Source organism: Polychytrium aggregatum (assembly GCF_025602895.1).
Source record: "Polychytrium aggregatum strain JEL109 chromosome Unknown BJ171scaffold_14, whole genome shotgun sequence".
NCBI lineage: Eukaryota > Fungi > Chytridiomycota > Chytridiomycetes > Polychytriales > Polychytrium > Polychytrium aggregatum.
Window position 1 is genome coordinate 726,047 of NW_026516216.1, and position 27,189 is coordinate 753,235.

The following is a 27,189-nucleotide window of genomic DNA, read 5'->3' on the forward strand; positions in this document are numbered from 1 at the left end:
GTTAAAAACGGGGGTGTCCAATTTCATTTTGGAAACGCTGTAATGGCATTGCATATTGAGGAGATCCACTAACGAGTACCCCAAACAAGCAGCCGTGACATCCCGTTTAGTAAGGACTGATGTTGTTTGCTGAGACCCGAGTACACCCACCCACTCATTGCAATCATGGTTCAATCGTGTCCAAGGAGACTGAGGTGGTGATTGCCTTTGGGAATGCATCCTGGAAACAGGGGAAGGGACATGCATCCAGCCCACGGAGTCTCAGGTTCGCCAAATACTTTGAGCAATTCATCTACCACCAGAGACGGCCATGTGTGCTCGGTGAACGAGTTCAACACATCCCAGGTGCGCTCAAAGTGCCTGGAAGCCAAGCGACTCGCGAAAGTCGAGTATCTTGATATCGATACGCCATGGAGCTGTACAGAGAGTCGAGTGAATACATTCCACTCCCTCATCGAGTGCATGCACCACACTCACACATCGAGACATTAGCATCAATCGATCACATGAGATCGACCAAGTTTAAGGACGAGAAACAACCGCACGGGCTTGCTCACTGGAGCCTATGGAAGTTCACCGGGCTTCAGACATCCGATGCCAGAAAGTGATTGTCCCGTTTCTCTCTGGACTGACTGTATTGCCATGGTTTGTACATATTGTCAAGCAAGAGGAAGCAGGCATAAGCATGGTTGCAACGACTACCGAGTCGGCTGGGATCATGGCCGGATGCCCACTCTTCCAGAAGGAAAATAGGAGAACCCGCTCAATCCTCTTTAGATCATGGACGGGTGCGCGGTCGGATGGCTTAGGGATCGGGAGGGTTTCTGGACTGTCGAGTGGCGGCGGGGCACCGGCGAGTCAAACGAGATAAAGATATCGCTATCCGAAACAGTGTGGCCCTTCAGCTTGCCCGGCTGGGTGATTGTGCCGGTCGAGAGGAAGCCTTGGCCGCAATGCTGATCAAGGTTGTGTTTGAGACCACCAACGCTAAAGTATGGGGTGTTGGATGGGCTGCCACTGGTGGTGGAGTTGAAGTACTCGATAATGAGGCGGTTGCACTGCGTGCAGTACTTGGGTTGGTCCTGCCAGCTCTTGGCGGGCGGATGCGCTAGGAGATACGATAGGTCATCCCAGCAGTACTGTTGGTGGATGCGATGAGGTAGATGGAGATGGATGGAGATGGAGGATGGAGAGATGGATGGAGAGATAGATAGATGGAGGGAGGGATGAAGGTCAATGCAAGAATGCGGCCAAGCCCTGCTTTGATCAGCCCGGCTGGATCGATGCTGAAAGGACTCGGTGGCTCCACCGACGATATCAGGATGCGAAGAAGACTTTCAATACAATCGACTATCGTAAGCAGAGCTATATCAGAGGCCTACATTCTGAGTATGAACATCGGCAATGCAGAATCCCACGGACTGGCAGATTTGCCACCCGGTGGCCGCAGTGTTCATTTGGTGCTGCCAAAGCAAGGATCGAGAGAGGCTGACGGTCAGTACATTGCCCGGCCGAGTGATCATGGCTGCAGCGACGCAACTTGGTGCCGAGAGCGCACAGGGCCTATCGAGTACAACAGAATCCCTGGAGCCTTACCTCTCCGAGCACGGGAGCGGCATATATGCCATGGCACAGGATGCTCGCCATCAGTGATATCCAAAATGCTGACAACATGGCGTCGGCTGGTTCGCTTTCGAGTCTGCTGATTGTGGGTACGGCAGTGTCCAGGGGGAAGGGTCCCTAAGTCCACAATCGAAGGTGGGTGGGTGGTGGTCGTGAGTGGAAACAAATCCGATTTCATGCCGGCAGGCGAGGGGAGAGCCTGGCCCGATAAGTAGTCCTTGCGCGGCGCCAGTGTTCGGAGGGCGGGCCCAGCAGCTCAGAGAGGCATTCTTGCGCTCGGGCGGTAGCGCATGGTGAGCTGCCAGCACCTCGGGCGGGCGGAGACAGCCGGTTTCTCCGTTTCGCTGAGCGGGAAGTTGGCATGTTCGAGCCCGGGAGAGACAAATATTGACCCGCCAAAATCGGGGAGAGAGGGAGCACCAATGACCAGTCCGTCCTCGAGCTTTGGCGCGAGGGAGGCAAAGCATTTGCAAGCCGAGTCGAAGGGGGAAGGGAGTGCACGGAGAGATGATGTTGCCATTCATTGTTGTTTAGCATGGGCGGTTGCTGAGTTCAACCGATTGAGGCGAGCGATGTTGCATTCCCTCCAAGCATGCGGATGCTGAGCGGTGCGTTCTCACAGGCCGTGCAGTATCTCTGACATGTCCTCGCGATGCAACCGACGCCAGGGTCTGATGCCGGCGCTGGATTGGGGGAAGGAGCAGCGCAAGGACAGGCGACATCAGCCAGAACGGCAGCTGGCCAGAGACCCATGCCACCGGGGGGGCGATTCACATGCAACCAAGCACAACCGCGAGCGCAGAGGAGATATAAAATCGGAGCCGGCCGTCAAGCCCCGTCCTCCAGCCGATTGCTCCCCCCCCCTCATCCACCATGACTTCACCACAGCGAGGTCCTACCGAAGACGGCCAGACGACCAGCAGCGTCCGCAAAGGGTGTGTTGCAGCCGGGAATGCACACAGCGCCGCTGCATGTGCTCGGCGATCGGTCGGGCTCGTCGCTACCCAGCTCACATGCAATGCCATCAGACAACAGTTCCCCTCGCCATATGCTGACCAGGACTGCCTCTTTGTTCTGAAGCATGGAGCTCGATGTCACCAGGCTCGAGTCCTTTCTGTCCGGCGTCAAGACTCTCAAACTCCAGCCGCCGCTCGATATCCGTCAGTTCAAGTTGGGCGAAAGCAACCCGACCTATTTTCTGAAGGACGCCAGGTGCGTCCGTCTCGGAAGGACATCTCTCTTGTGCAGGCCGCCGATATCGCAGGGCTGATGCCTATGGACGAGCGACACCGTTATCGATCTGCATGTGCTCTTCGTGCTCCGTTGGATCGATCGCCCGCCGTCCTGCATCTACTTGGTCGGCCATCAGATCCGTCCTTGCTGCCCTGGCTCACCCACGCAGCCCAGACGACCTGCATTCTCATCGGTTTCTGATGCCACCTCGGACAGAGGCTCGCGCTGGGTCCTTCGCAAGAAGCCGCCGGGAAAGCTCATTTCAAAAACGGCGCATGCGGTCGAGCGGGAATACCGCATTCTGCATGCTCTCGGCACCAAGACCGACGTCCCTGTGCCCAAGGTCTACGTGCTCTGCGAGGATCCTGCTGTCTTGGGCACGCCGTTCTATGTATGTGGTGCTGGATGCGGATAGTCTGCTTGCCTCCGAACGAGCCACCTGTTCCGGCGAGATGGTTTCGTCGCCTCTCCACCTCCATGACGGGGGATTCGATCATCGCAGTACCCTGGGTATTCGCGCGTGTGTCCAGAGCCGGTCATTTCGCCGAGATGCCCATGCACTCATGCATAATCGCCGCAATCAATCAGGTCATGGAGTTTCTCGATGGAAGGATCTTCGATGACAACCTCTTAAGAGATCTTCAACCGTACGCGCCGTATCGCCAGTATGTATCCCGTTGTGGATGGGGCCGGTATCCGCCGAAGCAAGCAAGTAGTTAGGCAGTTTGGCAGTTTGGCAGGCCGACTCCTCGAAAGCCTGGTCTCGTCTCGGGCAGGGAGTGGTGCTGACAGATGATGCACGGCACACTCTTCCTTTGCCATTGCAGCCTCCGGTCGGTTGTGCGCACGCTTGCCAAGCTGCACAAGACCGACATTGTCGCCGTCGGCCTCGAGAGCTACGGCAAGCACGGCGGGTTCTACACCCGCCAAATCGAGAGTCTCTATCGGGTTTCGCAAGCCCAGGCCGCTGTCAAGGATTCGAGCGGTGACAGCGTTGGCGAGATCAAGGGCATCGCCGAGATCCTTGCCTGGTTCAAACGCAACCAGGTCCGCGATGAGGTTACGTTGATGCACGGCGACTTCAAGCTCAACAATGTGGTAGGCTAATGCGTTTGGCTCGGCCGATGGATCGATTTGATTACTATCGTGGACCGATGTGATTGCGTGGTGTTGTGGCAGGGTGCGCCAGCACCGGGATGGTAAAAGTATTCGACGGTGTCCTTATTCGATAGAGATTCGCGGGCTGGCTGACACCCATTGCTCAATGGCCATGCAGGTCTTCCACCAGCGGAACGAAAACGTCATTGGTATCCTGGATTGGGAGCTGTAAGTACTGTCCGTCTCGGTCCGTCTCGGTCCTGCCCTGTGCAGTTCAGTCGTCAGCGCTTGGCTGCAACGAAGCCGTCAGTTTACACATCTGATGCTCATTCAATAACGGTGCGGTCCGGTGTGGATTCGCAGATCCTCGATCGGACACCCGCTCGCCGACCTGGCCAACCTGCTTCTCCCTTGGTATGCTCCCGGAGACGGCTACAACTCCATCATGGGCATCCGCAATGCAAAGCGACCCATGGCGATCCCGGAGGCCGAGGAGCTGATTCAGTACTACTGTCAGATGGCCGGCCGGCCGTATCCGATTCCACGATGGGACTTTTGCATCGCCTTTGCGTTCTTCAGGGTGAGTAGTCGCAGCCGGTGTCTATACACCGGCTGCTTGGTGGATCATTTGGCTCTGGTTGGGATGTGCAATGTGCGATACGAGGGATGATGCAGCAGGGGAATGCAGGTACTTTGACTTATCGAGGGACGCTCCTGCACCGCATAGACGGCCGTGATTCTCCAGGGCATCGCTGCAAGAATCAAGATCGGCCAGTCCAGCTCCCCGCTCGGCAAGACCTATGCGGGGCTCTTCCAGACGATGGCAGAGTGTGGTTTCGAGATTGTCGCGCGTGGCGATCTGGACCAGCTGGCGAGACTGTAGTCGAGGGCTGGATGCATGAGGGCGGTGCTCGATGCCTGGATTGATGGCAGCATCTGGTTTCTGGGAAGTATCTTCTCCAAGAAGGGGTGGCGCCCCGAGCGATACGACGAGTGATGGCCTTGCCAAATGAGTCACTGAACACGGCGACCATCGCGATGCATGATCCTTGAGCCAGGCGCCTGGGGCCGTCGTCTGTGGCCAAGCTCTCGCCCCCATGGCAATCCGCTGTGAGGTGGGCCCATCGAGCCGGTCCTGCCGAGGCTCCTGCGTCCTGCAATTGTGGGTCCGCACTCGACCCGGCGATGGCGAATGCGGGCGGATGGTTGCTCCGCATCGTCCAAGCCACGCGGCGGCTCCTTCCGCTGGCAGATCATCAGCAAGCCATCCATCCGAGCCCATCCCCAGATCACCCTCGCCCTCGCTCTCGCCCATATCCCCGCCTGCACCATGTTTGCTCGCTCGTTGATGACTCTCCGCGGCGCTGCTGCTGCTACCGCCAGCCGACTGGCTGTGGCTCCCAAGTATGCCTGCAGCGCCCGCACCTTTGCCTCGTCTGCCGTTGCCGCCCACCACTTTGCCCGTGTGTTGGTAAGTTGGTGGCTGTGCCCATGGAGCGGCTGGTGGACGCAGACCTCGGATGAGAGAAGGCGGGCTCTCGATCTGCCACAACGAAGGATATAGTAGCAGCCAAGGCCGTGCCGAAAGGCGGGGGTACTCGTAGCACGCACCGGCGTAGCATTTCCCCTCCAGCACAGATCAAGAGCGGACCAGAGACAGATCAATGCGATCCCCGCCCAAGACGGCTTTAGCCGCGGCGATATCACATCAAACGGCAAATCAATGTCGGGATCGAGCATATCCTATGATATGGCGCATCATCTCCGATCCTCTGGAGATCTGGTCCGTGGTCCCATCCCGATCTTGGCTATGGCCCTCCCGCTCTGACGCCATTCTTGATCTGCTGTTCCCAGAAACCGGCTCCCTCCTGGGCTGCCCCTGCCGTCGAGAACAAGCAGTTCAAGACCATCTCATCGGATGACTACAAGGGCAAGTGGTAGGTGCCACGCTGGATGAATGGGCAGTGTTGAGTATCAGGATAGGTACAGAGGTCCCTGTGCCATCATACCGCAGAGACGATGCACTGTTCCAAAGGCAAGCCGATCCATCGGAAAGATGCGAGATGACCTACAACCTCGTACTGACCACTTGCTGTTTGGCTATGGGGACACAGGCTTGTTCTGTTCTTTTACCCCCTCGATTGTAAGTATCGCAGCCATCCCGCGGTGGTCGGATGGCTATATCCGGATTCATGTCATTTCAGGGCCATGGATCATGCTGACCGTCTGGCTCTGTCCGCAATACCGCTGTCGCTGGACTCTACGATTCAAATTGCTTGTGTCGGCGACAAACACAGTCACCTTCGTGTGAGTAGTAGGGCCGGTGTGGCTGCTAAGGAATGCAATCGCAGCATATACGATCCACGGCACGATCCTCGGCACGATACCAGGTCGCCTGAGATGACTGTTGCTTTTGCTGGATTTGAGGGACCAAGGCAGCTCCCGGAGCGACGCAAACACTGCTTTTCGCTGACGAATCGGTGCCTGTTTGCGCTCGTCCTTTCCCCCCAGCTGCCCCACCGAGATCATTGCCTTCAGCGAGCGCATCGAGGAGTTCCGTGCCCTGGGCTCTGAGGTCGTCGGCGCCTCGGTCGACTCCAAGTTCTCTCACCTGGCCTGGATCAACCAGCCCCGCAAGGAGGGTGGTCTCGGCGATCTCAAGATCCCTCTGAGTAAGTGGTCCGAGGACGGGCTATGTCTGGCGGCGAGGAAGGCCGGAGGGGATCTGCGACCCCATGCCTGCCACGGCCACGGCCACCCAGTATGCGATATCGAAAGTCGGCCCATGAGGAAAGCAGGACGCGCATGACCCGGGCTGTGGTCTCGGACCGGCTGCTGGTCCCCGGTTGTATGTGCGGTCTCGATGTGGTCTTGATGCGCTCCCGATCGCCAGCCAGATGCATCTATCTCTGTTTGGGTGGTGGCACTGCTCCGGTGGCTCCTGGTCGCTGCTGACACTCGATCCCCCAATCCGCAGTCTCCGATATCACCAAGAACATCTCGCACGACTACGGCGTCTTGATCGACGAGGGTCCCAACGTCGGCGTTGCACTCCGTGGTACCTTTATTATCGATCCTGCCGGAGTCGTTCGCCACATCACTGTCAACGACACGGGCGTTGGACGAAGCGTCGACGAGACCCTCCGCATCCTCGAGGCCATCCAGTTCAACGACCAGCACGGCGTAAGTTGATCCAAGCGGTCCTTGTCGGGTCCGCAGCAAATTTGAGCGGGGCTGCTGCCTGCCTGGCTGGCTGCCTGGCTGCAGAATCCACCCCACCACCACCGCTCTTTTTGCTGCCGTGGCGACTGTCGCTGCGGCTGTCACTGCTATCGCCGATTCCCGGGCTCACAAGAACCAAGGACGGGCTGACCCTTTCTCTTTCTTTTGCATGGTCACCAGGAGGTCTGCCCTGCTGGCTGGAAGAAAGGAGGTAAGCTGAGATGGCCATCGAGGAAGAGTAGAGAGAGAGAGAGAGAAAAAAAAAGAGGGAGGGACGCTTCCGAGCAATGCTGGAGGACGGGAGAGACCAGCCAGGCGCCGGCTGGTGTGGGCTGATGATACTGAGACGCCGCTTTTCTCTTCGATGCTCGCAGCAAAGACGATGAAGGCCGATCCCGTCAAGTCGAAGGAGTACTTCGAGGCTGTCAACTAGAGCGGCCAGCCAGCATTATCACGCTGCCACCCAAAGCCGCAAAGACGAATACAGCGCGATAGAACTGAGCTGCTGGGCGCTTGCGTCTACGGCAGGGGGGCGGGTGCATTTGGGGGCTGGAGGAAGCGGCTCGCGGCCGAGATCGGGGACCTTGCCAAGCAGCCTTCATCGCGGCAGCGAACATCGCCGCCAGCAGCAGTAGCATCTCCTGCGTCGAGGACCCACCAGCCAGAGGCATCTTTGCACCGAGGATGCTGCCTGGGACTTGCTTGCATCTCTGGCGAAAGGGTCGTCATCGCGACGAGCCAACAAAGCCGCGGCGCAGAAACGTGCCGTGGTGGCCGGCTGGAACCAGGGAGGAGAGTGCCCTCGCTGTGGCTCGGCAGCAGAGGTGGCGCCGGTCGGCACATGCACAGTGGTGCAGCGGAATGCACAGCGGAGGGCGGTTCGGCGCGGCGCACAGAGAAAGTGTGCGGCAGCGTGCGGCAACGACGCGCACCGGCGCCGCGGTACAACGCATGCCGCGACTGAGTCATTGTGTGCCGCGTGTCGAGCGCGCGCGTGGCCCGCCACACGGCCTGTCCCACATCCGCTGCACCACTCGCCAGGGGCGGCCCTGCCGCACCCTTGTCGCGCGACGGCGCCCCGGTCTGCGGCCTTGTTGCGGCCCAGGCGCGCACGGGGTTACAGCCAGCACCAGGGCCCGGGCCGGGGTGCACAGAGACCGGGGGGATTGTGATAGCGCGACGAGACGAGAGCGAGCAGGAGCGGGCGAGAGGACGCACGGTCTTGCAGGACATTGCGGGCAGTGCACGGAGAGAGCGAGAGAGGGCTCGGCGAGGGCTCGGCGAGAGTCGCCCACAGCAGCAGCACAGCGGGCCAGCAGGGCATTGTGCAAATTAAGCTCCGCGACAAAGCGCAAAGGCGGCAGCGAAACCTCTGCTGCGTTTTCCGCTGCACTGTCGACAGCCTTTTCCACTGCACTGTCGGCTTTGGCCCCGCAAGCGGCAGGAACGGGCCCTCGACAGCCCAGCAAGAGCGATCGGCCGTCTCCAACCATCCGTCCATCCATCCATCCGTCCATCGCACCCCGACCACCCGCCTCTGCCTCTGTTCGCTTCTGCCCCTGCTCTATTTGATCTGCGCCCTCCCCCCCCCAGCCCACCGTCTCTGATTCGCCTCGAGTTGCATCGAGTCGCCCCGAGTCCCCAAAGTATCCCTCACCAATATACCACCAGCCGCGCTGGGGGCAACCAAGCACCCGCACCCACATCCGCATCGGCATCCGCATCCGTCTCCAGCCCACCAGTTGGCCTTTTGCTCGGACAGCTCGTCCTGCGGTCTCCCTTGGCCCCTCTGTTTGCTCTGTCCGTCCGAGGCATCGCAATTGTCCAGGTAATTGCAAGCTGCCCCAGCCCCATAAGCGTCTCTGCTGTATATATCCAATTCGTAGCATCAGCAACAGCAGCAACTCTCGGGCTTGCATCGCATGCGCGGTGGGGGGTGGTGCTCCTCCGTGCTGCTCTCTTGGTTTTCTGTCCCTGGGGTCACTTCCGCCACCCTGTCTCCCAGGGCGCCGCCTGCCGAGGGTCCCCGTGCCTCCTGGGTCTGGTTGAGAGCGAGACTCGAGCATCTTCCCTCCTCCTCTGGTCGCTTGTTCCCCCTCCCCTCCGCATCTCTGCTGGCCAGCTGCCGATCTGTGGCCGATCGATTGTCGATCTATTGTCGATCGTTTGCTGGACTGTCGCTGATCTATTGTCGCTCTATTCCCCGGCCCAGCTCGTCTCTTGTTGCTTAGCGCCAGCATACCCACACCTTCCTTCCTGCCGCACTTCCGTCGCTCCTCCACGCAGCCCCCATGTTCAAATCCATCGGAAAGGCCATCAAGGGTCTCTGGGGCAAGCGTCCCCGTCGCGGCTCCATGATCATCCACGAGGAAGAGTCCTCGCCAGGAGCCCTCAGCCCCTCCTCCCCCACTCTGTCCGACTCGGGCTCGACCTACACCCCTTCGTACATGACCCTCACCCGCAACGCTGAGGCGTCCGTCAATGACATTGCCAACCTCGCCACGGCCGATCCTGCCTCGTGGACCCAGCGTCTCGACGGTGACTCGGCCTCCCACCACCGATGTTCTTCCGGATACAGCTCCTCGGCTCATGGCCATGAGTCCGAAGCCTCGACCGTGTGCTCCTGCTGCAGCCCGTCCCTCACCGAGCGGCCGCTCAAGTCTCGCCCCACCTGGCAGTCGTCCAAGCGACCCGTCTCGCCCACGGACTCGTCCATGACCTCGCCATCGCCCTCCATCCCATCTGCTGCCCCCGCCCGCTGCGATGGGTCGCCTCGAGAAAGGCACCAGGACATGTTCCCGTCCAGCCTCATCCCAGATGAGCCGTGCCCGCCCCCTCGGCGCTGCCGTCCTTCCTTCGATAGCCTTCCGCGTCGGTCCGTTGACTCCAGCAAGCTCGAGAAAATGGCGGCGGCAGCGGCGACGGACCCAAGCGCTGGGTCGGCTCGCTCCTCTACCGTGCCCACGTCGCCGACCGCTGCCGTCGATCCGTACGACGAGCTTGCCCAGAATGTCTCCTATCTCAACGGCGCCTTTGCCCGGGTGATGAGCGCCCAGAAGAAGAAAAAGGACATGCTTGTCAAGCATAGCAGCGATCCGTACGAGTCGGTGGCCATGTCGCGACAGCCCACCGGTCGCTCAGTTCGCTCGATCCAGTCCGCCAGCTCGACCATCACTTCGCCCGTCTCGTCGTCGTACTATGCCACCTCCCACGGCGCCAGCAGCATCCACCAACGCAAGCGCTCCGACCAGACCGACATGACCTTTGCCACCGAGACCACCCACTGCGACGACCCGGCCGACAAGATCAAGCGCGTGTACAGCAACACATCATCTCGGCACGAAAAGCCGTACTATGGCATCGACGCCCACACCTACCACTCCAACCCGCTCGCCGACTTGGTGCTGGATCTGAAGGAGATGAATATGGACGAGCTCGGCGAAAAATACACGGCGCAGGGACTGCTGCTGAGTCCAAAGTCCTTCCACTCTGAATTCACAACGGCAACGAGCTGCAGCTTTGTCGAGCACGACCTGGTTGTCGAGCTGCAGCCGGCCAACATCGTCAATGAGATCAACATGGACCGCAACCTGCACTTCAACAAGGCCGATGCCGTTGCGACACCCAGGGCCGAGACGCCCAAGCCCTTCAAGTCCATGAAGGCCAGCACCGAGGACCTGCTCAAGCTCATGAACGACAAGCAGCAGCGCGGCGTTGGCAATGCCTCGGTCTCACCCAAGATGACTGTGCTGCAGTCCAGCCCGGCCAGCCCAAGCAGCCCGATGAGCCCGATTAGCCCGATTAGCCCGATCAGCCCAAGCAGCCCTTACAACAGCCCGTCACCGCTCTCGGCTTCGGTGCAGCACTCTCCGCCGGCAAGGCGTCAGCCTCGTACCTTCAGCCGCCGTGACGCTGACGGCGACTGGATCTGCGACACTCACTCCAACTTTGACTGCCCGGCATGCACAGGTCTGCTGGATCGGATCGTGGTCAAGACGGACGTGCACGTCATCGCCTGAGCGGCCGTGCCCCCAGTCCCAAACGACCAAGATCTGCCAGCGGCCCCTCTCGGCTTCGCGTATGCTTTCCCAGAAGCTTCTCCCCATCACCTTCGCTGTGCCCTTTCTGACTCTTGTTTCCCCCCCCCGGGCATCGTTTCCCTCCCTTCCTCTCCCGCTCGGTCCGTTCCCACCCAGTGACGCCACCATTCCTCAATCCTGCCGTCCATCTTCCCTTGCTGTCTTTCTGTGTTCTGCACTTTTACCCTCCCGTGTTATGCCGTTGCTTTCCTCCTCTTGCATATACATAGATTTTGGATTCCTTGGGTCCGTTGTGGTGCCCGAGCTTCTCGGCCCGGCCTTGGAGATGTCCTGTTGATGCACACCCGTGTCTCGCTGGCTTCGTCGGAGCCGTGATTGCCTGGAGCGCCACCGCCCACTAACTCTGTCTTGTTTTGCCTTGCTTGTTCTGTCTTTTTCTCTTCCCTTTACCTGATATTCTTCGATGGCGCTTCGGCTCGCTGCCTGTTGTGCGTGAGTCGGTGTTTTCTTGCCTCTATCTTTTAATCCGCTATCCACTGTCACTTCTGGCGTCGCCGCTCTCGACTTTGAGATGCGCGAACACCTTCCTTTGGCCCCCGTCCCCAGTATCCCACGCCCACTCCAAACCCTTTCCTTTCCTTCGCGGCATGGGGTTGTGGTGGCTTTCGTCCGTTTGTCCTCTGTGGCTGGCGTTGATCCAAGTCGCCCTCGTTTCCCCCTTCCTTCATGGTCCAATTGTCGCACTCCACCTAATTGAAGCCCCGTCCTATTCCGTTTATTGTCTTTTTCTCGATTCCTCTATTGATCTCTGAAGATGGTGCAGCACCCGATATCTCGATCGAACCAACTCACCCCCATCCGTCCGCATTGTTTGATGGGCTCTCCAGATGTACTGGATGTGAGTGTGGCAGGGAGGGGCGCCCTTAGAAACAACCCTCGATTGTTCGTGCTCATCCATATCACATCGGCGCAGAGCCCGAGACAACGTCCAGTCAACCATCTGCAACACATGAACGCTGCCATGCCGTGCCGGATCGCTGGCACAACAACACAGCCCAGGGCCAACCCTGGTCGCAAATCACGTGGACACACACACACACACTTGCTCGCTTGTGTTGGAATTGAGAAACAAATACATTTCTTTGGCAGCGATCATCATCAAACACATCGACCATGTTCCCAAAAAGAATCAAAGAGTCTACGACAGCAAAACAGGGGGGGGGAGAGCAAGCAGAAAGACAAAACAGAGCAGAACTAAACAGAGTAGAACTAAACAAAGTAGAGCAGAGCAGAGCAGAACTAAACAGCAGAGGAAGAAGGCACCACACATCCGCATCGCAGATGCCATTTTATCGGCAGAATAAATAGAGTCAAGGCAGATTGAGAGAGGGAGGGAGAGGGTGGAAGGAAAACAAATCATATACAAGGCCAGACCACAGTGTGCAGGGATGATGAAAGAAGGCAGCGATCCATGAGCGGCTCGCAGCGAATTGCTTCATCGCTGATCGGGAAAGCCGTCCGACACGACGCTCAAGGCCAAGAAGGACTCGACCGCAATGCAGCGAAGGGGGTCCGAGTCCGACTGGGAGGTGACGCCGACGGTGGAGAGCGACTGGGTGGAGGGCACTGGGTGCCGAGCCCAGACAGGAGGATGTGTGTTTGATTCAAGAAGGGTGGGTGTTTCTTGAGCGTTTTCTTGATGTTCGGCCGCCTCTATGTCGGCAGAAGACGGCGGCCTCGGGAGGCGGGGGGACGGGAAGGACATTCGCCGGCCGGGTCGGCGTCCCGGGAAGGGGAGGGAGGGGATGGGTGGAAGGGAGAGGAGGGGCCCTTAGACCTTGCTGGCGACGCACTTCTCGCCCATCAGACGGTCAGAGAGGCGAGCAGTGGCATCCTGCCGGCAGGACTGGATGTTGGGGCAGGCATGAGCCTCCGGCAGCCGGTGCCGCGAGCAAAACTTGGAGGCACAGTATCGGCAATCGCCGACGATTTTGACGGCGCGATCAGTGCAGCCGAGGGCCGAGCATTTGGACGAGTTCTTCTTTGGGGCCGGAGCGGGCTGCGGGGGGGCCTCGGTGGGCAGCTGGGAGAGTTCGGAGGAAGCTTGGGCGGCGGACATGGCGGCTGGAACTGGAGCTGGGGGGAGGGGCTGGCTTGAGCTGGGACGGCGACGAGAAAAAGAGCTTGAGAGAGCTTGAGAGCGAAGCGGATGCGGCCTGGCTGGACGGAGCGAAGCTGCGGTATTTATAGCCCGGCGGAGGGGCAGCAGGACTGCGGTCGGTGGGGGCGACGAAGCAAACAAGCGACACGGGCGCACAGCAGGGCTGATCGCTCCATCCAACAGACCGCCAATCCCGAGGACATCGCCGCGCATCCGCTGGAAGGCCATACCCGACGGCGATGCTGGGGGGGGGGCGACGGTGCGTCTGGCTGGGCGGGTTGGGCATCGAGCAGATGCTCTAAGTCCTGTGATGCGGTATCATTCTCGCGGCGATATCGTCCCTCGGATGATACCCCGAGTTGGATTGTATTCACTCTTGAGTTGTATTCACTCTTGAGTCGTATTCACTCTTGAGTCGTATTCACTCTTGAGTCGTATTCACCATTAGTCTGTCCTTCATCCTCCACCATCCTCCATCCTCCACCATCCACTTCCATCCTCCACCATCGCTCCCGATAAGACCAGCGAAGCCCAAGGAAGATTTCGTTGTTTGGCCGCCCGATGGCGAGCGCGAGGCGGCTGACGGCGTCACATTGGCCGCGCCGAGAAGCGAGGGCGCCGCGAGAGCCGCCGAGGCCGCGGCGAGGCCAGCCGAGGGCGGTGTTTGCAGCGGCGTTCGGAACATCCGCTGATGCTGTTCCAGCCGAGAACAAAGGCGCGGCCGCGGAAAACAAAGACGTGGCATGACTCGCGCGGCCAGCAAATGTCAGCAGCACAGACCACAGCACTGATGCTGTGGACCCTGCAGCCGCATCGCCCACTGTCTGTGTGTTGCTCCTTGGCTTCCAGGTCTGCGCGCTGCCCGTGTGACCCTTGCGTCATCGCCGGTGCGCGTTCGCTGTGTCGTGACGTGTTGCTGCCGAGAACGCCAGAGAGCACGCCGAGGCGCGTCTCGCTGTCGCCTCGGGTCTCGCCGTGCCAACCAGGGCGGACGCGCACGTGACGCGACCCTGGCGCTGCTTCATGTTCATGTCCGATGGTGTGTCCTTCTGTCCTGGCGCTTCTGTCCTGGCGCTTCTGTCCTGGCGCTTCTGTCCTGGCGACGCTGCTGCTGCACGCTCGCAAGCCTTCCGCGCATAGTAGCATCCTGTTCCAATAAGGGCGGGCTGTATTGGCAACCGAGCACACGCACAACCGAGCGCTTTCACCGCCGCGACATACCAAGCCGCTCCTCACCCGATACCAAATGTGTGATCGTCGTCACCAACAAATAGCGGCAACCACGCGGCGCAACCAGCTCGGCCTCACTGCGGCGCTGACGGAGTCGACCCTGGCTGCCCTTGCTTGGTCGTGAGCCATCGATAGTACTGCACAACAAAGTCTTCCTGGAACTTTGTCTCGATCGCCTTTGGGCTTCTGCGGAGTCGCAGGTACTGGATCGACCGATCGGGAGTGCTCACCAACGCTTCCCGCAGCAGCCAGCAGCACGCAATCACACCTGCTCTGCCGACACCTACAGAGGTTCAAGTTCATGGATGCAATGAGGGCGGGCATTGCCATTAGCATCAGCGTCGGACCAGCGCACACCAAGCCGCATCCGTATCGATCTCGATTGGCTCATCGCTGACCTCCCCGACAATGGCAGAGAATATTGACGCCATTCGATGTTCGCTTTGTAATCTCCTTGAGAACCTCCTCGACATCGTCTATTGATTTTGGCGCGTAACCTTCGGCTATGGGTATTCTGCGATGAGAGGACCACCCAACAATAAGATAATGGATCCATGGGGCCTTCCCAGAGCAGATCGTTCTATCGGCCTGCTCCTCTAGCCGCGACAGGGCTTCTTTCCTTCGGCCGGCTCGGTCGTCTGCGATCGAATCTCGTTGTTCCTCGATGCCCACCTTATAACATCAATCCCTTGTCCCGCAGCAGCAGCTTGGTACTTGTCCCAAGGCGCCCCCAGATACTCGAGCTCGGTGTTATCGAGGCAACTGAGGGTGGTTCCGTTCGTAGTATAAATGCAAAATTGGCTGGTCAATACAGATCTCGAGGACATCTTGCCTCCCCTTGTCGCTCGCTGCGAGCCACCCTGACAATCATGTTTCTTCTCCGCAATCGGGTGGCAAGCATCGGCGGACCGGCTACAGAGCATAGTCCATACTTGACGACAAGCCGGACTCCCGCCGACGCTATCCGCTCAAAGTCCATATTCAAGTCGCGGCTGATCATCGCTGTGGCAGAAGATTGCAATGATATCTGGTTTCAGACCTCGGTGAATACCCCTCTGACCGATGCTCGTTATGATCTGTCCGCTCTGAACTGCGAATCGCTCCGTCGACAGTGACATGATCAGCCTCCATCTGTTGCAGCCATCCACGACCATCCAGTTCAACCACGCTCTCCCAACCTGGGGCGCCGTACCTCGACCATTCACTGGCCCAGTGTCCAGTCGGACTTTTTTGCCCGGACATGAGCTCAGAGCAAAGTTGCCGGGCTTGGCTGCTGGCACCCGCGAAGGACGGGTGTTCTGGGCCGCCGGGCTTGGTACATCGGTCGTTGATCGAGCACTCGGGCCAGCTGCGTCTTGCTGCTCGTCCTCGGTCGGGTCACAGAGGACGCTGTCGATCGGGCATAGCCCGGCCTCGGCCTTTTCCAGATCCTCGCGCCCGTGGTTAGACTGCAGCAGTTCCGCACTCTCGGGCCGGTCTTGGGATCGACTTGGCTCGCCGTTGGGCCGCTCGACACACAGTGGTGGTGCTGCCTGTTTGTTGGGCGGCCGCGGTTGGATTTTTGCCAGCAGGTCGTCTCCGAGCCCTCGCGGATCCGGTGGCAGGACAAGGTCGAGCTCGGGCGGAATCAGCCATGAGATGTTAATGGGGTGGGTGTGCGAGGTTCGGGGTTGGATCCCAAACGGCTTGAAAAAGTCCATCGCAGCGATCGATCCAGGCCACGCGAGGCTGCTCTTGGCTGCTGTTGCGGCAGACTGTGGCGGCGAGCTGCGGCGTTCTCGGTCCGGGTGAGTCTTGGCGACCTTTCTGGTCGGCGAGGTTGCGGGTATTCGGGACGGAGGGAGAGCCTGAAACGGCCTGTCGGCAGCGTACCAGCTGGTGGGCGTGGATCGGGCAGCGGCAATTGCGCCAGAGGGCCTTGCTGATGGAGGAGCGTTTCCAAGAAGGGCCAGTGTCACTGGCGAGACGGCAGGCGATGAGGCGGACGGGCCGGAGCGCAGGGGAGAGGAGTGCAGCCAATGCTCCAAGCTCGGTGCAGAGCCGATGGTGCTCGAGACCGCTCGGGTTGTTCGAGACAGCTTGGGTTGGCCCAAGCAGACGCAGAAGCGCTGCCCCCAGAGCAGGATCATCGGCAGTCGCCGGGCGCGGGGATCCGAGCCAAGGTTTTCCTGCCCCTCCAGTGCATTGACCAGCTGCGTCCGTTGGCGGGAATCGTCCAGCTATCGTCCAGCTATCGACTGTCGCACTCGAGCAGTCGAATCAGAGAGTCGGGCCGTCTCGGTTGATGCCCAGGACGACTCGGCGTCCGCATTGCCACCGCCTCAATCACTGCACGTCGTCTGGCGATTGGGCTCTCACCGACATTGTGGTGTCGCCTCTGCAGCAACGGCTATGGCTGCCCGGTGCTGGCTGATCCCCAAGGTTGTTTCGGTCGACAGGCGACCTCCGAAGGATGCGCTCCGATCCACCACGCTGCGGAAGATGATTCCGCCTGTGTAGTCTGCCTGCCCACTCTTGCTCAAGGAATAGCAAACATCACTTCATCGACAACAGGCTTCTCACGCTGTGCTCTGCATTTGGTGTTGCATCTCCCCGCAGAGCGGCTGTTGGTATTTGCACAGCTCGCGACATGGTGAGGGCTGCGACTGCGAGTACCTAGCCCGGCTCGCTCGGAGGAACTCAATGGCAACCGGATTCCTTTGGAGGAATGCTGCGGGTTGAATGCAATTGGGCACTCTCGACCACCGAGACTTTGGGTCCGAGTCTGCCCCGGCCATGCATCGGATTCTCGGCATCGCAACGCAGTTGTATCAGCGACACTGGCTTCCGACCAGGATCCAGTCCCGGGTGCAGGCGCCAGCACGGCTGGACGGATTCCCGAGCAGAGCCGGTTCGTCCGTCATGGGCTGTCCTTTGGCTCCTTCAAGCCAGCCCGCCAGAGCGGCTGGTCTCCATCGCTTCTCCAGACCCGATCCTCGAGCAAACAGCCCACGGTCCCTCTCCCAGATATCCTCCAAGCCATGTCGCTCGAACAGCTGGCCGCCGTCCTCCCACCGGCGCTCCGAAAGCGAGTCCTCTTGGCCGCCAAGCAGCATCCCGACACCGAGCCCATCTTCCGAGATCTGATATTGCACCATGCCCCGCAACCAGCCCTCAACGACCTGGACTCGGACCCGGCCGCTGCCGACGACGCAGCCGAGTCATACGACGAGCTCGCCTACGATCTCGTCGTTCCTGGCATCTCGTTCCAGAACCCGCGCAAGAAGCTGGATCTGGCCCTCTCGGATGACGACATCACCCTGGTCGAGTCCTTGCCACATGCCTCGTCCTCGCTGCCGACCCCCAGCTCGACGGGCCTGGCGTCGCCGGCTCGAAAGACCACCCGCTACTCCATCGACTCACTCCAGATTGGATTCTGTCTACCGACGCCGATGAAGCAGAAGCCCCATTCGACGTTCTTCTTGATCTTCAAGTCGGATATCATATCCTTTGGGGCCGAAGATCTGGGTACGTTTCCTCGGCCCGCAGTTGCAGTCGCAGTTGCAGTCGCAGTTGCAGTCGCAGTTGCAGTCGCAGCTGCAGTTGCGGGCACAAGCTCGACAGTCTAGCAGAGTGGCGGCTGGCTCATTTTCAGCGGCATGACTGGGGCCCCAACCAGGGATAAGTCGAACGGACATAGGCTTGCAAGCAGAGTGACGGGGTGGCATACCGTCCGAGCGATGTGGCCGTGCTGGATCTATCGTGCGTCATGACGGGATTCCGGTGCCGAGCCAGATCGCACGGCTGAGCGCAGTGATATCCCCGGAAAGCCTGCTGTCATGATATATGCGGGTCAGTCGTCCAAGGTGTCGCGGAGATACGATATCCTTACCCCGGCGACTCGATCAGGAATATTCGATACCAAGCAGGAGGTGCTCGACGCCAAACAGAGACTGCGTCGTTGATGGAAGGCCCTTCATGGATACGTCAGATTGACTGCGCTATTTCTCATCCCCTATCCGCAACCATGATTCTTCGTCACCAGTTGTCAAGCCTTTGGAGTACAAGAACAAAGGCCATTCCTACACTCTCGCCAAGGGCGATAGCCTTCGAAAGCTGCTAGTCGACTACCTCTCTGCGGCGCTCGAGGGCCGGTGCGCTGGATTCTTCAGCGTCGACATGCCCGACTTGACTACCTTTGTTCCAGGGCCGTCGTCGGGTTCCTCGCTTGGATCGCAGCCCTGTCCGCCCCCCGGCGTCGTCGCTCACATCGGAGTCAAGGACGGTTTCCTGTATTTGCTCAAGCGAGGCATTCTATTTGCCTTCCGAAAGCCTGCCATCTGGATTCCTGTCGAAGCCATCTCGGCCGCTCAGCCCTTCGTTGTCGGCGGCAAGTCGTTTAATCTGCTCATCAGCACGCACGATCATCCCAAGTATACGCCTGTCGGGATTGACGCCGGAAAGACCGAGGTCGAGTTCAGCTTGATCGACATCCAGCAGCAAGAGCGTCTCATGGGCTACTTTTCTCAGAACGTTGGCCGCACAAGGCCGAGCCCAGCCGCGGGAAGCGGCGCGGAACGACGGTCCAAAGCACCATTGACGATTGCCCACGGCGACCTCGGTGACAGTGAAGAGGAGGACGAAGACTATGTGGCTCTGTCTGAGGACGAAGTAAGTCTGTTCTGAGGCGACGGAGTGCCACGTTGGATGGTCGATCGGAAACCGAGCCGCTCAACCGGAGCAAGAAGGGCGCTGGCGATCTGTTGGACGGGCCAGGGAATCGGGAACCTGCGATTCCGGACCCCCGGATCTTGCTGCATGATTGTTTTGCTGATACATGCTCTGTATCGCTCAGGTGGACGAGGAGTTCGACTCGCATCATGAAACCGATTCAGAACGTGAGAGCGAGGGCGAAGACGACGACCGAGGCACCAAGAAGGCAACCAAAATCAGAGATGCTGTCCAAGTTGACGCTGAGGGAGACGAGCAGGATATCAACGAGGAAGAAGATGAAGATGACGAAGATGCGGACGAAGAAGCAGATGGTGTCGATGACGACGAGGGCAGCATCAGCCTCAATAGCGAGGATGTAGATGATGACGAAGATGACGAGGGCGAAGACGACGATGAAGACGACGACGACGATGCGCTCGAGGAGGTCGGCACAGCCTCTCCCTCCAGAAAGAGAAGCAAGACCGAGCCGACACTCGACCAACAGACTGCAAAGCGAGTCCGCAAGAGACCCGATCTGGCGGCGGCAGCTTCTGCCAAGCGACAGAGAGCCGATCTCGATGTCGTCGAGGCGTCGCGGCATGAATTCCTTGATGTCGACGAGATCGCCGAATCGAATGGCCAGCCACTCAATCCCTCGAACTCGAACGAGTCGCTGTCCCAGTTCGGCCAAGAGCGTATTGAGCAGTCCAGATCCACCGAACCCATCGAGTGCATTGAGGACCTGGACGATGCCGAGGAGTACAGCGAATGTGACGAACGAAACGACAAGAACTCCGAGAGCGGCGCTGACAAACCACCCCAGGACGGCCCAGGTGCTCTGCCAAGTGCAATGATGAGCATCGACATGGAGATGGACGACTTTGAGTTGCTCTAGCGGAGCCAGCGGTCTCGCGCCGCTCTTTAAAGCTTGCTCGGATTGAGCGGGACAGCGTGCCTATAAGTGTCACCCCACAGTGATCTGCATGGCCCAGTGGGCCGACCCTGGGATTGCACTCCTGTCTTGGTTGGCAACCCAGTGGGTTTGTCTAGTTGCGGGAGCACAGGCTTGAATACATCCGGTCAGCCCCCTGTGACGATGATCGACTGGCATCGATATCGTGATGTGGTGCAAACATTCGGCCGTCTGGATAGCCTCCGTAGCTTCCTCGACGTCAAGAGAGTCGGATCGATTGGCCTCCAGGCACCACGAGCGCACCTGGCCATAGTGGACGATCGATAGGCGTGTACTCAGGTCCCAGGAAAGTGACTGCCATGACTCAAAAACATGGTGTCCTGTGGGTTTTGGGCCCGCCGTAACCTTGGCGTCGGGTGCGTGCTGAGGCTCCCATCATGAACCAAAGTGCTCCTCTCCCTCGCTCTCCAGCACCGCCATGGTCCAGCATGCATCAATGCATCCCAAACCCGCCGAGCGTCTGCGACCACTCGACGGCTCCACCGCCACAGACTCTGGTCGACCGGTTTCATTTTGCTGGCGCTGTGTTTCGGCCAGTCCAGGAAACTCACCACACCCATGCAGCCGAGCGCGGCTGTGTTCCTTGATCGCTTCACCAACCTTGCGCAGCCCGAGGGCCAACCTTGTGAGTGCATCCCCAATTTCCTCCAAGGTTGCGTCCCATCGGGTTGCATCGTCATGGCAATGGTCTTGCCCCGGCGCATCAGAGCGAACATGCATGCTCTCATTGAGCCTGTCAACCCGCAGAGTTGGATCGGATGCGTGAGCCGAGCGCAAATTGGGTTGGGTGAGCTCCCTCGCCGCCATGCCCACATATTGCCGTTCACACGAGCAATTCGACGAGGCCATCCACCGGCGATCGCAGGTGGGCGCACGCACGCAGCCCGGAGGTCGACCCCGATGCATGCATGCGCTCAGCTCCTCGGTGGGCAAGGATGCGAAAGGCTCGTCGATGTCTTTCATACCGACGCGAGAGGATTGCATGAGGACAGCGCGATGCCAGCCCCGGGAAGTGCCAGGGGGGCAACGGTATTCCATATAAAGAGGCTCTGCCGGGACGGTCTCAAGCTCATCCCATAGCACTACACCAGTCTCCGAGCCAAGTTCACCCATCCAGCCCGAGTCTCATCAGCTCTCTGGTCTTGAGCCTCGCCATCCCATCAAGCTCTGCACTTGCCAACCTTTGGGGCACAATCTCCTGCATCCTGACGACTCTGCGCCGCAGCAACCAGTGCATCCCACGGCACTATCCCTGAAGTCTTCCCACGCACCAATTCTCCAACCAATTCCGCACCTGTTCTGCCACTGCCAGCTCCATCATGACCCAGGACAGCCACGCCTTCACCGGCACCGAGACCCGCAACATCACGTTGTACATCATCGGCATCATGACCTACAAGTTCTCTCTCGAGACCATGAACGCATGCATGTCCGGCATTGTCCTCAACCGCCTCGCACAGTCCGCTGGACCGGGTGTCGTCTGGGCCAACCTCGTGGGCATCAACCTGGGCTGCCAGTGCCTCGGCTCGCTTCTTGTCGGGCCCCTGGTCAAGCGATACCAGGCCAAGAACGTCCTCTCGCTGGCCATCCTGCTGTTTGGCATCGCCGTCGTCACCATCCCGATCCTTGAGGGCGCCACGGGCGGCACTATCCCCGCCGTTCTCAACAAAGGCTCCAGCATCAAGTCGACCTGGGGCGGGTGGACCCCGTATCTCATCTTTGTGTTCTTTCCCCTTGCGGGCATCTTCCATGGAATGGTCGAGCTCATGCGCCGCGTAATCCCCGCCGATCTTGTGGGAGGCGATGCTCTCAAGCTCAAGCGCCTCGATGCCACCGTCCATATCTTTTACGAGATCACCGGCACTGCCGGCGCCATCCTGGCTTCGATTTGGATCAGCTACTTTGGCTGGGGCTTTGCTCTCGGCTTGCTGCCCGTGGGCTTCACCCTCTCGTCGTGCATCTGGTTCCTGATCACCACCCGGCCCGAGCGTATCAAGTTGCATGAGGAGTTCAAGCAGGCCGAGCGAGACATTCCCTTCGGCCAGCGGCTCGGCGCCGTTGTCTACTCGTTCTTCCACTCGGTCTACTTGGGAGCCAGGCTTGTCTGCAGCCAGCGAGCGCTTGTCTGGCTCCTTCCGGCCTACACACTTCCGCTGGTTCTCCACCGCTATCTCGAAAACACCCTGGCGCCGTTCTATGCAAAGTCGGTCCTTGGCAACTCGGACATGCAGACCATCATGGTTGGTGGCTCCAACTTTGGTGAGCTGCTTGGTGCCCTGACGGTGCTGTTGCTGGCCCGACAGGTCAAGACCCCGATTCCCTTCCTGCGCCTCGATGCCATCCTCCTGCTGCTCATTTGGGCGCTGCCCTTCATTCCGGTCGACAAGTCCGACATCGTTGGTTTCACCTGGAAGCTCACCCCTCTGATGGCCACGATCTCGTTTGGCTGGGCCGCGGGCGATGTCTCGCTGGCCGCCTTTGTGCAATCGCGCCTCGAGGACTATGCCAACATCGACAAGTACACCTCGCCGCTCAGCGCCGTCATGTCGTTCCTGTACGTCGCCTACCTGCTTGCATTCTACATCCTCAACCTGCTCATGGGCACTGTCCGCGACGACTTTGTCCTCAACAACAAGAGCCTCCGCGACCTGTTTATCTACATTGGCGGTGTCTTCATGACCCTCGCGGGCATCGTTATCGTTGCCTCGACCTTTATCCCTCGCGGATCCTTCGCCATGAACCCCGACCCCGACACTGTCGAGTTTAACGATGACATCCAAGTCACTGGAATCGACAAGAAGCCTGCTGACGAGAAGAAGGGAGAGCTGGACGACACCAAGGTCGTGTCTCTGATCGCCGCCTGAAGCAGGCGTCATCGTGGCTCTCATGTCCGTCTCGCCGATGTTCATCGCGATGATCCGGACGTCTGTCTACTGCTTGCATCCGCGTCACCTTTCTTCTATCTGGATTCTGTAAGGAGCGGTCGGGTCGCTTGTGTTTTTGACCCGCCCGGCAGCGTTGCTGAATTGGTTCAATATAGAGTGTGTTGCTGGACTCTGCCCCTGTCCTCGCCATTGGCATCGCTGCACTGCGGCACTCGGGTATCTCGTCCCGCCGATCTTTCCCACAACACAGACGCACAGCCACTCCCGTGCCAAGCACTGCCACGATGCTTGTGCGACCTTCTTGGCTGCTGTGCCCCGTCGAAAGCCCAACCTCGTTTGCTCTTTGGCTCGCCCGCACCGACACCGCTCCCTATCCCCGATATTCCAATCAAGCCAAGTTTGAGACGCACCGGCTCATTCCAGTCCCGCACTCGACCGTCTATCTGCCTCATACCGCCGCATCGCCCAAACCAAAACCTGCATTTCGCAGCCCATCCCCAGCCAGCCAGCCAGCCAGCCAGCCAGCCAGCCAGATTCATCCTTCCCCATGGCTCTTTCCAGTCTTGGCCAGGCCGCCCGCCGATCTCTGACGACTGTCGGCGGTGGCGAAACAAAAGATTTCCATGTGTGGCTCCAAGAAGAGAAGGACGTGCTCAAGGCCTGGAGATCTCTTGGTCGCGAGTCTGCCGATGGTAAGTCGGCCTCGTTGCCTGCAAAACAGCAGGTAGCCCAAAACGCCGAAGGGCATTTGGCCAGCGACTCTGGACCATCGTGGCGAGCTGTAGAGGGTGGATGGCATCTATCCATTGTCAGCGAGTGCCATCTAGGATCCGTGCACGAACCAGCCCAAGAGCGGAGGGGAAGGAAAAGGATGGCTGATGTGGCACCTCTCCTTTCTCGAACCAACACTAATAGCCGTGCGCCTGCCTCCCTCGCAGTATCCAAATACATGGCCGTCTGGGGCAAGAAAGAGGAAGAAGATTTGCGGGTAAGCGAGCGCGGCCGTCGAGTCGAGTCGATCTGGGAGGTGCTGTTCTTGTCTCGGATCCTCTCGCTCTTTCGAGCTGACGCTGGCTGTTTGGCTTGGCGAAAGTAATGGGGAGCGACTTGGTTGGCGGCTGCAGCAATGACTGTGCATGACCATCAGCCCGGCTTCCAGGACCCCGTCCGCTGGGGCTGGACGACATAGCCTGGTTGCCATGGCCGAGCTTTATGCTGATAAGGGATCATGCGCCCACGACCTTTACACATCCATTTGTCTCAGGATATATCTGAGAAGATGTCTCAGGTGCTCTCGAAGCAGCAGGAGATTTTCAACGAGCTGGCCGGTAAGCTCACGCAGGGGATGGCGTTCCTGTGTCTGGAGTATGGCGTCCAGATGGCGAGTGGAAAGGAATGCAGTATTTTCCCACCACAAGAGGGCGATCCTCGGGAATGACAGAGCAAGCTAGGCAAAGATAGGAGTGAAATGCTCGAGCAACGATCTTGGCTGGTTTATCCTGAGAGCAGATCGATTGGCAGGTGCTAATCTACCTGGTATAACGTCTCAGACCAGTATGCGCTGGGCCGTAACGCAATGAAAGAGGTGAAGCAACGCGAAGAGGATTTGGAGAAGCTCAAGAATAAAGTCAAGCATCTGCAAACGGCGCTCGAGACTGCGAGAAAGAAAGGTCGACCAACCGATGGCTTGGTTCAAGAGGTTCTCGACGCGCAGACGGCTGTCGAGGAAGCGTCCTGTTCGCTGGCTGGATTCAAGCGAATGAAGCTCCGAGAGGGATTCCACGATTCGTTTGATGCCTATCTGAACATGGCCAAGAAGGTTAGTATTCCGATTGCTGACGGTGGCCACATGGATGGTGCGCCAATCTGTGGTGATGGGCTGATCTCCGCCAGGGCTGGAGGGTGCCGGAGCCGGAGCCGGAGCCGGAGCAGTCGAGATTCTTGTCCGGGGCATCTGGTCTCATGTCCCCGGCGATGGCTCGATGCGGGCGGATATGGTCACGATACTCAAATGGATTCTCATGCACAGATCTCAGTCATGGCTACTTTTTGCAAGCACCTTGCCGACCAGATCCCGCAAGGCACACTCTCTCCTGGACAAGAGCTGCCGGCATACACAGGTGAGACACACAAAGGCGATGGTGGTTGTAAGGTCACTGCGGAGGTGTGAGTATTGAGCTCGGGCCACCACAGGCCGGGCTATTTGTGGCAATATAGTGCGGAGACGCTCGACTGACGGATCTCAAACCCCTGTCACTCACCATCACCCGCAGGCTCAGCGGTCACAAGCCAGATCCTGTCTGACTTTGCAGAGGCCTACAACGATGCTCTGAAGCCCGGCGATGCTCGCGCCGTTGAGCGTCCAAGCAGCACCATCAGTGTGCACAGCAACACAGGGACCCTCAATGGACCGCCGGCGATGCCGCTGCCGAGCCTGCCCGATCCATCGCCAGTACCCTCTATGATCCCCATGCAAGACCAGTGGGCATCTTCGTCGATGCACGGTCCATCCGATCAACAGCGGTACGGGCACGGCCCGTCCAACGGAAGTATCCCGCCGCCGGCGCTGGTGTATCGCCGTTCGGATGGGCCGCCTGCTCCACCTCCGCGACAGTATCTCGAGAGCCACCCGCAGACTGGCCTGTACGAAGCCCGGCTCGTCTACGAGCCAGTGTCAATGCGCCCTCCCGAAGCAAGTTACTATCCCACCCTGCCAACGCGGGCCGAGATGCCCAACGGGACCAACCCGGCCAACTACCGCTCGCCGCGCGACTCGGTCGATCCGTACAACCGCTCATCGTATAGTGCGCACTATCCACAAGACGTGCTCGAGGATTATGGCGGCGGACGGCACGGGGGCTGGGACACGTCTGGATACGAAGGTGCCTATCCACAGACCGGCGATCGTGGGTGGGCACCGCCGAATCAGGCGATGCAAATGCCTGGCCCTGATCAGTACGGTAGCGGCGGCGGCGGCACAATGCAGAAGCCTGGAGGCGGGCGATGACTGGAGGCGGGCGATGAAGCAGCATGAGCAACTAATACAGACCTCAGCCCGTAATGTCAAGAAGGATGGGTTGATCCAGGGCCAAGCGGAGGCTGAGTGCTGGTATATGGCGCACCCAAATCGAAACGGCGCATCCTGGGTATCGCTTTGGCCTGGAACGTCTCGAGGCTCCCATTGCTGCGAATTCCTGCTTGGCATCTGGCACTATGGATCATGATGGTCATGCATTCCGCCGTTGATGGTCCTGCTGGTCTCTGCCGATGCATCGGTGGCTTTCCACCACTTCCACCACCACCACCACCACCAAGATTCCACCACCGCCTGGGAGGCGTCCAGACAACAAAGACTGCACCGCCTGTGCTGCGCGCCATTGCTGCGCACGTCTCCCGCGTCTGTGCTTCCGCCGACCGCAAATGGAAAGCCAGAAGTCCACGTCTCTGTCCAAACAAGGGCGGCAGGCAAACAGAGGCTGTCACGACAGCGCGGGGTATCGGACACAGACGACGCTGTCCTGGACACAGCGGCCAGCGAGGCAGCGAGGACACAGTCAGCAGCAGCCGCGACATGGTCCACAGCCCACAGTGGCGAGGCAGCACAGCACAACAGCACAACAGCACAACAGCACAACAGCACAACAGCACAACAGCACAACAGCACAACAGCACAACAGCACAACAGCACAGTGCCGCCGCATACATTTCCTGCGCGAGTTTCTTTGTTTGCGCCGCCCTTGGCCAACGGCCCTGCAGCCCAAGCCCTGCTCCAAAGGCTCTTCTTTCCGTCTTTCTTCTGCGACAAGAAGCACTGGCGGGTCCCCCACCTCCAAGTGCCCAGCCCCGCATATCGCCGTCTTTTGCTCCCTTATTTTCCCTCCCTTCGCGGCGGCCTTTTGCCATCCGTCGGCTTTCGGGTTGCTGTTTCTTTCTCTCTCCGTCTCGCTCGCTGCCCCAGCCGGCATATAACCCGCAGCAGCATCTCCAGACTCTGCTGTCTTCAGGTCCACACCCTCGTTTTGTCCTGGAGCC

The 27,189-nt window shown here is 59.4% G+C and overlaps 9 protein-coding genes across 9 annotated transcripts; 6 read left to right on the forward strand and 3 right to left on the reverse strand.

The window, feature by feature from the left end:
• Window positions 1–773: 773 nt before the first annotated feature.
• BJ171DRAFT_580831 (uncharacterized protein) lies at window positions 774–1,647 on the reverse strand (the record flags this gene model as incomplete). Its single annotated transcript, XM_053114063.1, has 3 exons — window positions 774–1,139; window positions 1,383–1,463; window positions 1,597–1,647. 3 exons carry the CDS (start codon window positions 1,645–1,647, stop codon window positions 774–776), a joined length of 498 nt encoding a protein of 165 aa, XP_052967736.1.
• Window positions 1,648–2,388: 741 nt separating this feature from the next.
• BJ171DRAFT_501129 (kinase-like domain-containing protein) lies at window positions 2,389–5,000 on the forward strand. Its single transcript, XM_053110641.1, has 8 exons — window positions 2,389–2,558; window positions 2,704–2,835; window positions 3,073–3,247; window positions 3,445–3,521; window positions 3,684–3,954; window positions 4,133–4,182; window positions 4,318–4,534; window positions 4,682–5,000. The coding sequence occupies exons 1-8, from the start codon at window positions 2,497–2,499 to the stop codon at window positions 4,835–4,837; spliced, it is 1,140 nt and encodes a 379-aa protein (XP_052967737.1). The 5' UTR covers window positions 2,389–2,496; the 3' UTR covers window positions 4,838–5,000.
• A 215-nt stretch (window positions 5,001–5,215) lies between these two features.
• BJ171DRAFT_501131 (thioredoxin-like protein) lies at window positions 5,216–7,677 on the forward strand. The gene is made up of 8 exons (XM_053110642.1): window positions 5,216–5,425; window positions 5,809–5,891; window positions 6,069–6,097; window positions 6,252–6,261; window positions 6,466–6,626; window positions 6,932–7,137; window positions 7,357–7,387; window positions 7,551–7,677. The coding sequence occupies exons 1-8, from the start codon at window positions 5,285–5,287 to the stop codon at window positions 7,607–7,609; spliced, it is 720 nt and encodes a 239-aa protein (XP_052967738.1). The 5' UTR covers window positions 5,216–5,284; the 3' UTR covers window positions 7,610–7,677.
• A 1,790-nt stretch (window positions 7,678–9,467) lies between these two features.
• BJ171DRAFT_580834 (uncharacterized protein) lies at window positions 9,468–11,195 on the forward strand (the record flags this gene model as incomplete). Its single annotated transcript, XM_053114064.1, has 1 exon — window positions 9,468–11,195. The coding sequence occupies one exon, from the start codon at window positions 9,468–9,470 to the stop codon at window positions 11,193–11,195; it is 1,728 nt and encodes a 575-aa protein (XP_052967739.1).
• Window positions 11,196–13,047: 1,852 nt separating this feature from the next.
• Window positions 13,048–13,275, reverse strand: BJ171DRAFT_408729 (uncharacterized protein; the record flags this gene model as incomplete). Its single annotated transcript, XM_053107272.1, has 1 exon — window positions 13,048–13,275. A coding segment is annotated over one exon (228 nt), but the record flags the coding sequence as incomplete, so codon positions are not given.
• Window positions 13,276–14,681: 1,406 nt separating this feature from the next.
• Window positions 14,682–16,307, reverse strand: BJ171DRAFT_580836 (protein-tyrosine phosphatase-like protein; the record flags this gene model as incomplete). Its single annotated transcript, XM_053114065.1, has 5 exons — window positions 14,682–14,890; window positions 15,006–15,121; window positions 15,280–15,369; window positions 15,540–15,609; window positions 15,800–16,307. 5 exons carry the CDS (start codon window positions 16,305–16,307, stop codon window positions 14,682–14,684), a joined length of 993 nt encoding a protein of 330 aa, XP_052967741.1.
• A 1,320-nt stretch (window positions 16,308–17,627) lies between these two features.
• Window positions 17,628–20,556, forward strand: BJ171DRAFT_598323 (uncharacterized protein; the record flags this gene model as incomplete). Its single annotated transcript, XM_053114833.1, has 3 exons — window positions 17,628–18,114; window positions 18,632–19,257; window positions 19,442–20,556. 3 exons carry the CDS (start codon window positions 17,628–17,630, stop codon window positions 20,192–20,194), a joined length of 1,866 nt encoding a protein of 621 aa, XP_052967742.1. The 3' UTR covers window positions 20,195–20,556.
• Window positions 20,557–21,591: 1,035 nt separating this feature from the next.
• Window positions 21,592–23,136, forward strand: BJ171DRAFT_422843 (uncharacterized protein; the record flags this gene model as incomplete). Its single annotated transcript, XM_053107568.1, has 1 exon — window positions 21,592–23,136. The coding sequence occupies one exon, from the start codon at window positions 21,592–21,594 to the stop codon at window positions 23,134–23,136; it is 1,545 nt and encodes a 514-aa protein (XP_052967743.1).
• Window positions 23,137–23,515: 379 nt separating this feature from the next.
• On the forward strand, window positions 23,516–26,255 carry BJ171DRAFT_501151 (Eisosome component PIL1-domain-containing protein). The gene is given in 7 exon segments (XM_053110643.1): window positions 23,516–23,654; window positions 23,667–23,849; window positions 24,096–24,145; window positions 24,422–24,485; window positions 24,708–24,976; window positions 25,187–25,277; window positions 25,431–26,255. 6 exon segments carry the CDS (start codon window positions 23,705–23,707, stop codon window positions 26,162–26,164), a joined length of 1,353 nt encoding a protein of 450 aa, XP_052967744.1. The 5' UTR covers window positions 23,516–23,654; window positions 23,667–23,704; the 3' UTR covers window positions 26,165–26,255.
• The last annotated feature ends 934 nt before the right edge of the window (window positions 26,256–27,189 follow it).

Bases quoted from the DNA above. Each gene is read 5' to 3' on its own strand.
- BJ171DRAFT_501129 (XM_053110641.1), top strand. From the start codon at position 2,497: ATGACTTCACCACAGCGAGGTCCTACCGAAGACGGCCAGACGACCAGC. The intron at 2,559-2,703 runs GTGTGTTGCAGC...TTTGTTCTGAAG, and splicing joins ACCAGCAGCGTCCGCAAAGG to CATGGAGCTCGATGTCACCA. The intron at 3,955-4,132 runs GTAGGCTAATGC...ATGGCCATGCAG, and splicing joins ACTTCAAGCTCAACAATGTG to GTCTTCCACCAGCGGAACGA.
- BJ171DRAFT_501131 (XM_053110642.1), top strand. From the start codon at position 5,285: ATGTTTGCTCGCTCGTTGATGACTCTCCGCGGCGCTGCTGCTGCTACC. The intron at 5,892-6,068 runs GTAGGTGCCACG...ATGGGGACACAG, and splicing joins GATGACTACAAGGGCAAGTG to GCTTGTTCTGTTCTTTTACC. The intron at 7,138-7,356 runs GTAAGTTGATCC...CATGGTCACCAG, and splicing joins AGTTCAACGACCAGCACGGC to GAGGTCTGCCCTGCTGGCTG.
- BJ171DRAFT_501151 (XM_053110643.1), top strand. From the start codon at position 23,705: ATGGCTCTTTCCAGTCTTGGCCAGGCCGCCCGCCGATCTCTGACGACT. The intron at 23,850-24,095 runs GTAAGTCGGCCT...CCTCCCTCGCAG, and splicing joins TGGTCGCGAGTCTGCCGATG to TATCCAAATACATGGCCGTC. The intron at 24,977-25,186 runs GTTAGTATTCCG...TCTCATGCACAG, and splicing joins ATCTGAACATGGCCAAGAAG to ATCTCAGTCATGGCTACTTT.